At 34.6% G+C, this 10,342-nt stretch overlaps 1 protein-coding gene across 1 annotated transcript in view; it reads right to left on the bottom strand.

The window, feature by feature from the left end:
- Positions 1-2,446: 2,446 nt before the first annotated feature.
- The window catches only part of RNMT (RNA guanine-7 methyltransferase), a 39,779-nt gene continuing 31,883 nt past the window's right edge, over positions 2,447-10,342 (bottom strand). The window contains 3 exon segments of the mRNA XM_020985605.2: positions 2,447-3,562; positions 4,869-4,902; positions 5,752-5,853. Coding sequence (XP_020841264.1) covers positions 3,519-3,562; positions 4,869-4,902; positions 5,752-5,853 — 180 coding nt within the window. The 3' untranslated portion in view covers positions 2,447-3,518.

Genomic DNA, 10,342 nt, shown 5'->3' with positions numbered 1-10,342 from the left:
CAGGACAGCTCTTTTTGTAGTGGCAAAGAGTTGGAAACTGAGGTGGTACCAATTAGGGAAAGGTCTGAACAAGGTAAGGCATGTAAATGTGATGGTATATTATCATGCCGTTAGAAAACAAATCATGAAGAGGATAGAATGGCTTCAGAGAAACTTGGGAAGACTTGTACAAAACACTGAAGAACAAAGTCAGTGGAACTACAATTTATACAATGACAATAAAAACAAATAATTTTGAAAGATTTTGAAACTCTGATCAGCAAAATGACCCACCACAATTCCTGAGAACTCATGATGAAATATGCTACTTACCTCATGTATCTCCGTATATAACGAAACATTATTTTAGACATGGTCAATGAGGAAATTTGTTCTGCCTGATTATGAATCTAACAGTGTTTTTGTTTTTCTCAATTGGGGGTGTGGGTTGGAGTGAGGGAGAGGTGTATTTTTGCATTTTTTTAAAAAATTCTGAGTATCAGTATCTCAGTTTCAATGTGATAGGAATGTCCCTTGTTGGTTTGTTTCAATCAGGGTCCACTAGCTAGCTAATGGTTTTTTGGGAGTCAGATGATTCTTAAATTTTCTCTTCCCCAGTTTTCCACATCAATAGTTCCTGATAGATACCTCACAGTATTCTAATTTTCAGTTAACATTCAAAATTTTTTTTGCTCTTATCAAATCATTCAGTTTCATTTTCTCATTTGCTCCTTTCTTTTTAAAGAGTGTCTACTACTTGGGTCATATTTTCCATCTTCTGTTCAAAGATATTCTACAGTTTTTTTCCTAAGAGTTCTCATTTTATTTTTGCCTTTTGCTTCATTCTTTTCCATGTTATGACAATCTTTTCTTTTTACCGAAGCTCAACTTGTACTCATTATGGAATTCCTCCTTGGCCATCTTCATGCCAAAGCCACCAGGCATATAAACTGGTCCCCAAACCTTCCATTTAGCTCTGAGAACAAATCAAATCCACATTACCACTCCTGAAAAGGACGTGTAAATCAATTGCCTTATGGCTCCACTTACCAACCCATGACTTCCAAGTCCAAAACACCCTTCTCCTGATCACCACTCTCTGTTTTTCTTCACTGGGAAATTTCTTAGGGGAGTTGGGATCAGATGTACTTAAGCTTTCATGTCACTATCTTTACCAGAATACGTTATAACATTTTAAGTAACCTTTGAAGGACCTGATTATTAAAATGTGATATTCTAAAAGATGATAATGGCAGATTAGTTTTTTCTGCCATTCAGATCAAATTAATTGGCCTGCCAATCACTCACAAATGTGTAGCCTGGCCTTATAAGAATAAATGAAATCTATTTAAAGATATGTATACAGCTCTATACGCAAACTAAAGAACCAAGTTTGACTATTTCATGTGCTCACAACAAAGTGATGTTATTTTATTATTCAATCTTCATGGCCCATATTTTATTTATAGCTGTGGTACATTTACAAATATCAGAAAAAAAGAAAATCTTAAGTCTCAGTACCATTACCAACAACTATATTACACTAATTTTAGGCAGGGCATGAGAAAGAGAACTATGAAAACAAACAAGCATACCTCCAAAATTCCAAAATTATAATAGAGAGAAATCAGTATAATCAGAAAGAAAATGAATCAGTCAGAATCCTGACACTTAGTAACCCTGTCTGACCATGAGAAATTTGTTCTTTTAGCATCAGTTTCCTCATCTATAAAATAAGAATAATGCTTACCCTGCATGCTCCCCAGGATTGTTGCAAAGAAATCACCTTGCAAACACCAAAGTACCATAGAAATGTGTTTTTACCATTACCAATGTGAGCTGACCTCAGAATTGAAAGCAGTTCTAATATTTGGAGGCTATCGTAGAGATTGCATTCCTTGTACTGACAACCACCAATGGAGATTTTGACTCCTGATGTAACAATAAACATTTACTTGGCTTTCAGAGATTGTTCTTGGTTATTATAATTAGTGTCTTATTCACTAAATTTTTAAAAAAAAGCGTAATTTGCTGGAAGGATCATTGTTATAGAGCCTACAGGAAAATTCCCCCCATGTAGTTCAGTTACATATTTTTCTTAGTATACAGGTGATCATATGGTTAAAGAAAAGGTGAACAACCTATGGCAGAGGTGTCAGTGAGTACCTGAAGTTTCCAATAGTACTTCAATTGGAAATCCAATAGTACATGTATTCTCTTTGACAAACCTCCTTTCTCCTCTATTTGCTTTCTTACTCCCTTGTCCCTTACCTTTGTTCTGGCTAGGTCTGGCATAGACAGTCCTGATGGTGGTGCTTAAAACTGACTCCTGGACCAAAAGGGCACTACTGATTTACACTACTACTTGTCACCATATTTCACTAAGCATCAACCTAATAACTTTGTGACCACACACTGCTAGAGCAATCCCATTTATAAAGAAACACTAGGTAAAAAGAATTCCTAGTTTAGTGTGCCAAATGAGTTTTTTAATTGTCAGAAAAATGAATATTGCAACTTGGATCCACATGAGGCTTACTTATCAAATACAGTAGCCAGATATAATCTTTACAAATAATGATGCATTAGAAGGCATAAAAAATGTTTCAGCATAGTCATGTGTTTGTTGTCAGTAAGGGGAATCTATAACCCATTATAAGCAATAGCTTAGAATTTTGTAGTTCTAACAATCAAATATTTTAGATGGCAGCATATATTTTTCCTTTAAAAGGAAAAGAGAAAAGCTGCAAACATTACCACAGAAAACAAATTCTAAAACAATTCTATGCATCTAAAAAAATTCTATTTTGGGAAGGACGTTATGCTAAGCAAACTACCTGTACTAAATATATTAAACTATACTAGTAGTATATACTACTAGTAGTGGGCTACTACTTATATTAAATATTGTAGCAAATGTCTAAATAAGTTGCCTAGAATTTAAGATGTTCTAAAATACACATGTGAAAACTTCTATTTTGCCAACACATTCAGAACATCAACATTCAAAACTGTTCAGAATGCAAAACCATTTAATGTTGAAAACATAACAAGACTACACATAAGCAAGTACACACATGTGCGTGCACACACTTACAACTTGAATTTCTTGCTCCACATCCTACAGTCTCAAAATTTAATACTGTAAACATTACTGAGCAAACTGGAGCATCGTGGCAATGGCTCAGCTGCCTTAATAACAAGTTGTACTGTAACATAACTTTTGAAAGCTACCAGATCAGTGAAAAGTCAAATAGGTTATTTTCCCTGACCATTTCTGAAAGCAAACTGTTTTAAAGAGATGAATGTTCAAGCTTGTTTTTTTTTTTAATTCACACACAAAAATTTACCTGCCAGAGTCAGGAGCTGAAGGGCAGACTCATGTCTTTGCCCTGGTTCAATTTTTTTTTTAAAGGAAGAGAAAAGAATTTTTTTTTAAAAAGGAAAGAAAAAAATTAAAACAAAGCTGCTAGCGCTGACTGTGAATCCTCCACTTCTGTACAAGGTGGGATAAACCACTCTTCTTGATTAAATCAGTTTTATGTTCTTGGCTGCTTTTCAAATGCAAAAACCAAGTAAATACCTAAAAATAACAGAAAAAACACATTTAAGGCTTGGTATCTTGCTCCACAAGGAAAATAAAAAGAACAATTCTAGTTCACAGCATAAGGTTTGGTTACAAAATTCCTCTGCTCTCAGAAAGTGCTGAAAAAAGAAGGAAAGAGAGAAATCCTAATATCCTCAACTATTTTCTTGCTTACTGACAGCCTACTTCAGTTCATCCTTAAATGGACAAATGACCATCAATTGCAAAATTTGTATGCATACAGCAATCTACAGTAGCATCACTTCAATGATTTCATGGCTCCAAAAAATGACACAAGACAGTTTTGAAATGTAATGTCAAAACTTCAACAAAAAAAAAGACCACTTTATGTCTGATCTCATGTGAATTAACTAGAGAATATATACAGATCATCTCCCAAGCAGTAGTAGAATACCTCCATAATAAATCCAATTGCAGTGACACTCTAAAAATTGTATTTAAAATAAAAATTGAAGCAATAAAAGAGAAACGTTCCTTTGTATGAATGAAATAAAACTTGTGATATTCCTTACAGGGAATTTCTATCACTTTCTATGTAGCTAGCAAAATACGGGAACAAGCTAAAATTGGTTTGATGGCCACAGTTGACTAATTTCTGAAAGAGATCAAATATTTTGGCCCTAACTTTAAATCAAATACAGAGTTAATATGCTTCAAAGGCACTTATAATCTTAGTTTGGCTAAGCAAGTACATAAAGAATTCTTTAAATGTATTCCCACTCTTCTATACTCCAAATCCACGAAACAAGACTTATTTTCATGGGGGGCAGACCACTTTTGCTTTTTCTTTGTAAACTTAGAGCAGAATGTGGTGCCTAGAACATACACAGTACTTTACAAATGTTTGCTTATTGACTAGTGGAATATGTTACTAAAGAGTCCTGGTTTAGGTACAAATTAAGGCTAAAGAATCGATAGTTTCACATTGAAGGGACTAAATATGAGTCTTAGGCTAGGTCTATATAAACCCGAAAAGTAACAGTAAATAGCATGGAACAAACCTTTAACTAGGTAACAGACACAGCTCACTCTCCACCCATACATATTTGCCCTCATTTGGAGTGTTTGTGTGTTGAGGGAGAGTGGGGGGTGGGAATGGGATGGACAATGAGAACGGATGAATACAGCATGCAGGCTGGCATTCAGGAAAGTGAAAATATAACAAACACTTGCACAACAGAGCAAAATTAATCTCTACAATTTCCCTTCAGCATGTGAACTCCTTAAACTTATCAGATCTAAACACTAAAAGATGTCATGTACTCACACTGATTCTACTTACTTGTAGCTTCCCATTCGGATTTACTTAAGGTCCCCTAAATTTAAATTAAAAAAGAGAGGAGAAAGTTATAAAGCTCAACACAAAAACATACACAGCTTTACACGAATTTGTTATTGTTTATAATTCATACACACTTTAAACATTAAATGGATATCTAAGATAATAAAGATGAAAAACTGCAGGTCTAGATTTAGCCATCTGTGCAAACTGATACTACCAATTTTGAAGGGTGACTATGAGTATATTGTCTATACAGGGTGTCTCAAAAGTCTAAGTTCCATTTAAGCTTTAATTGTTAAAACTTTAGTAGTACATATACTTAATATAAGAATTAATACTTCTTCAACTATAACCAAATTTTTCTTTATCTTAACCAATATATAAAATTTATTAGTAATAATTATTACTTTTTTTGAAAAGGTAATGAATTTATTTTAAACTACATTCATAAATCTAATACGGGATACAAATCCTTAGTCTAACACTCTCCTCTTTTTTTGAGAGAAAATAGAAGTGAGTCAAAAGGACAACAAAGCAAGACTAAAAAACATAAAGCACTCTCGGTTATTACCCAAAACATCAGTTTCATCCCAAATCCCTTAAAACTCATCTCATTCCATACTCTGCTTCTGCAACTATATAGTTGATTTTGGAGAAAACTGATTATTGCTCCTGTATTAAGAAGTAAATTTAGGTGAACCAAGTGCCTCTGAAGTATGTATTACAAGGAACAGCTTTTAAAAAACAGTCAAAGAATAGTGAAGTGGTCAAAGCCTGGTAGAGAAGTGTAATGGACACAGGTCTGAATTACTTATCTTACATCTCAATACAATATTTGCTTTATTTAATGCCTAACAAATATTTTCTTTGAGGAAATACTTACCAAAGGTAATCTAACTTGACTGTTTTTCATATATTTTGTAGCATGTTCATAATCATCCAAATTCCCCGAGGCAAGCTTGGAATTCTCACTGGCTGGATATGGCTAAGAAAGTAAATTAAACTCTTGAATTTCCTTATACCAATGCCTATTAAGTCAACAAATACTAGAAATTCTCTTAGAAGTAAAATAATAACTTATTTTAAACATATGAAAGAAGCACTGTGAGAAAAACTATGGCAAAGAAGAAAGAATCTTGGACTTGGGCTCAAAAAACCCAAAGTCCATCAGTTATCAAATCACATTCAACTTGATTGTTTGAGGGAAATTCTTACAAAGAAATTTACAAAAATGCAAAGCACTACCAAAAGACAAATGGCCAAAGGATATTAACAGTTATTAAAGAACCATACAAAAAACTGTTCCAAATCACTAAAAGAAATGCAAACTAAAAAATTCTGAGGCATGACTTCACATTCATCACATTGGCAAGGATGAAAAAAGATACAATTAGTCAATGTTGAAGGAGCTATGATACAACACAGTGATGACTGTCTCTGTTAGTGGAATTGTTCAAAATAAATAAACATTTATTAAGTGCTTACTATGTGCCAGGCACTATGTTAAGCGCTAAGGATACAAATGTGAAAAAAACTGCCCATCCTCAAGGAGCTTACAATTTAGTGAGGGAAAAGAATGCACAAAAGGAAGCTGAAAAGGATGGAGGGAGGAGGAGCAAAGGTATCTGGTGCAGCGGCATAATGCTGGAGGAGTCAATTCCAAAGAGTACAGCTGGCAGGAAATAAAGAACTGGCTGGGCTTTTGAGGCCTCTTTAAATAACAACTCTTCTATTACACAATGCTAAGAAAAGGAGACAGTGAAGTGGTGCAGTGAATACAGCAACGGGCCTGGAGTCAGGAAGACCTGAGTTCAAATTCAGCCTCAGCCATTTTACTAACTGCGTGACTCTGGGTGAGTCATTTAAGCCCCATTTGCCTCAGGACTTCATCTGTAGAATGGAGAAGCAAACAGAAAACCACTCCAGTAACCTTTGCCAAGAAACCCCCATGGACAAAAGTTCATGAGGTCGTGAGAATTGGACCTGACTGAACAAGAAGAAAGGAAACTACAAATAAATTACTTTTAATAAGCTATAATGGATTAGTCAGGTAAAATTACCATGGAAGTATAAGAATACATCATTCAAATGACATTAAAATAATTAAATCTCCTACAGAAACTTATTTCTTTAAATCCAAAAGGACTTAAAATCAAATAAGTATATGAAAGAAAATGGCACTAAGGGATAAAGCAATCAGAAAGTAAGATCGAAGAATAGCAGTTCAAATTTCTAAGAGATGTTAATGAATCAGGAGCCAGGAAGACATTAACCATAATATAAATACCCACAGTCTTCAGAAAGATATCATAGGACCCATTGATTAAGACCTGAAAAAAAACCCTTAAAAGCCAATGAGTTCAACCCCTTCATTTTACATTGGAGAAAACTGAAACCCAGAAACATTAAGGAAGGAAGGGCCCGATTTTTTTCTTTCATAAGCCATTATATAAGATGGGGATGATTATAAATTCTAAATTAATTTGACTAATTTTTTTTTGGGGGGGGAGGTCCTTTCTGTCCCTAACCACCAACCATTTCAGATAAGTACTGTCTTTCAAAGAGTCACCCTGTTCAACACATCTTTGGAATGCTTCCTGTAATTACCTTCAGAGCCAGTTTACTATCCTCACAAGAACATTCACTACCCTAGTCAAGAGTTATTTCCTTGGTTATCTTTTTTTCTCCAATCTTTTCACCATCTTCTCTGCTTAGCTCTATCTTCCCTCCTCTCTTCTTATTGGCACATTTGAGACAAGAGTACTTGTGCCTAATTAAAGAATCTGAGAAAAGGGACCCTAGAGCCAGACTGAGATGAACACAGGAGAAGACTGATTCACTTGCGTATTGCCTTCCTGCCATAAATCGATCTAATTAGACATGGGCAATAAATGTGAACTACTAGAGGTCAAATCATCATAAATGGAAGGATAGGTGCAAGTGTATATGTATGTATGTACATTTATAGGCACAAAGCCTTAAAAATAATTTCTTGTTCCTAACAAGAAGTGAGAAAATACTTTGAAATCATTACTATCCCTATACTGACTAGAAAAACCTAAAAATGAAAAAGTATCAAATGATAAATGACAAAAGATAACATATTACAGAGTCAAAAGAATGCCCTTAATTTATATATTACATAATTGTACATAATTTTTTTAATTAAAATTAGATATAAATAGTAGTAAAGTTTCTATTCTTTTTAGAAATTAGAAGGTTGTTGTTTTTTTTCATTTCTTAGTTCACATTTTAAAAAAACTTGGTTAGATGACACCCTCACTACCTCTGCAAAAGGAAAAGAAAATATAGCCAGTGATTGGCTGTTACTGTAGTACTGAGTCTGAATTCACAATAACTCTTACAAATGCTTCATTTTCCTATAAAAGATCTATTGCTCCTTATTTAAAAAAAAAAAACCTACTCCTCACAGGGTATTTGTAAGGAAAGAACTCTGTAAACTCTAATTGGTTATCACCAAAATTACAGTAAGGCTCTAAAGGTCCTTCCAGGAAACTAATCTTCCTGGAGATACCAGCTAGAGGTTGTACTCTTACCTCATCTGTATCCTCAGGAACCTCTGTCCCTGACTGGAGGGCTGGAGTGTGGAGCAAAAGACTCCTCAAAAACCCTCCACCTAAAGAGGGCTCAGAAGCCCAGCCAACTCATTTCCTACCACATGCAGTCCTTAGAATTGACTCTACCATCATCAACCCCCAAGCCAGGAACCTTCTGCTCCCTTCCCCCAACTTCCTTTCAGCTTCCTTTTGTGTGTTCTTCTCCCCTATTAGACTGAAAGTTCCTTGAAAGCCAGGATTGTCGACCTTTTTCTTATTAGTATCCCCAGCACACAGCACAGTGCCTGGTACATAGTAAGCACTTAATAAATGTTTATTTCATTATACTCCCCACTTATTCCCATCTCTCAATGGCAGAGAATAAAAGGACTGAATATTTTGGATCTGTTTAACTATGGAATATTAAATTAATATGAGAAGGAAAAAAGAGGGAAAAATCAGAAAACGATAGTTTTCATGTACATATTCTGAAAAGCATATAGGTTACCATGACAACTTTAAAAACAAAAGTGGGTACAGAACTCCTTTTCTTGGTTAGATCTGGAAAAGAAAAAGATGTCCAAAGAGGAAAAAAAGATGTAATTTCCTTATTTGTCATTTAGCTAAAAAGTAAAAGAATAAAAAAACATGCCCAGCAATAGACAATGTTCAGCTCTTGGTGAATTCCAATAATCTGCAAATGTGCCATAAAATCTATTCTTTTATCTGGCATTATTTAGAGATTGTTTAAGACTATGATCATCATAGATATCTAAAAGTGTGGAACCACAAACTATTTACATTACTTCCACTTTCTAGTCAAGAAACGATGCAATTAAATAGACTGAAACAATGTTATGAAATTATTTAATAGAAAAGTGAAGGGGAAAGGATGGTCTTGTCCAGAAGACAATGCAGACTAACAATAATAAGAAGAAAAGTAAGTAAGAATCAATTGACAAATACTCCCTGATAAGGACTTAGAAAGAACAATTAAAAAATTATGCTACTGTATGCAGTGACATAAATTCAAAGTGGTTAAACAAATGAAGTTGTTTTTTACTGAAATTCAATATCGCTATTAATAAACTATAAGAAAATTAGATGTTTGTTTTAAATTTGCTCTCCCATCCAGTTTAAGTTATTGAAATACCCAAAGGATTTCAATTATAAGATAGTCCAAAAGATACACTGAAAAAATAGCACAATATAATTAGACAATGAATATTTATTAAGTATTTACTATCTGTCAAGCTATACTAATTGCTGGAGGTAGAAAGAAAGGAAAAAACAGTCAATGTGCTCAAAAAGCTCACAGTCTAAGGAGGGAGACAATACACAACAAACTGTATCAGGAAAAACTGGAAATCATCAACAGAAAGAAGGCACTAGAATTAAGCAGGGATTGGAGAAGGTGTCCTGTAGAAGATAAGGTTCTAGTCAAGACTTGAAGGAAGACAGGAAGCAGAGATGAGGAAGAAGAGCATTCCAGTTCTGGGGGACAAGCAGTGAAAATGTCTATGTCATCGTCAGGGGTCAGTATTACTAGATTGCAGAGTACATGTTGGGTGTAAGGTACTTTAAAAGTACAGGAAAGATAGAAGGGGCCAGGTTATGAAGGGATCTGAATGTCAGATGGTTTTATATTTGATCCTGGAGATGATAAGGAGCCACTGGAGTTTATTGAGAGAAAGACAAAGAGACCAGAAGGCAATTTCAATAGTTCAGGCACAATGTCATAAGGGCCTGCACCAGGGTGATGGCAGTATCAGGAGAGAAAGGGGTATATGTGAGAGATGTTATGAAGGTAAAGAAGATGAATAATCTATATAAAGTTATGAAGAGAATTGGCAACTGATTGAATAGGGTAAGAGAGAAGGATCAAGGATGACATCTAGGTTGCAAGACTGAGTGAGT

Source organism: Phascolarctos cinereus, unplaced genomic scaffold (genome assembly GCF_003287225.1).
Source record: "Phascolarctos cinereus isolate Bilbo 61053 unplaced genomic scaffold, phaCin_HiC Scaffold_4;HRSCAF=312, whole genome shotgun sequence".
NCBI classification, from domain to species: domain Eukaryota; kingdom Metazoa; phylum Chordata; class Mammalia; order Diprotodontia; family Phascolarctidae; genus Phascolarctos; species Phascolarctos cinereus.
This window is presented reverse-complemented; position numbering and strand designations above follow the sequence as displayed.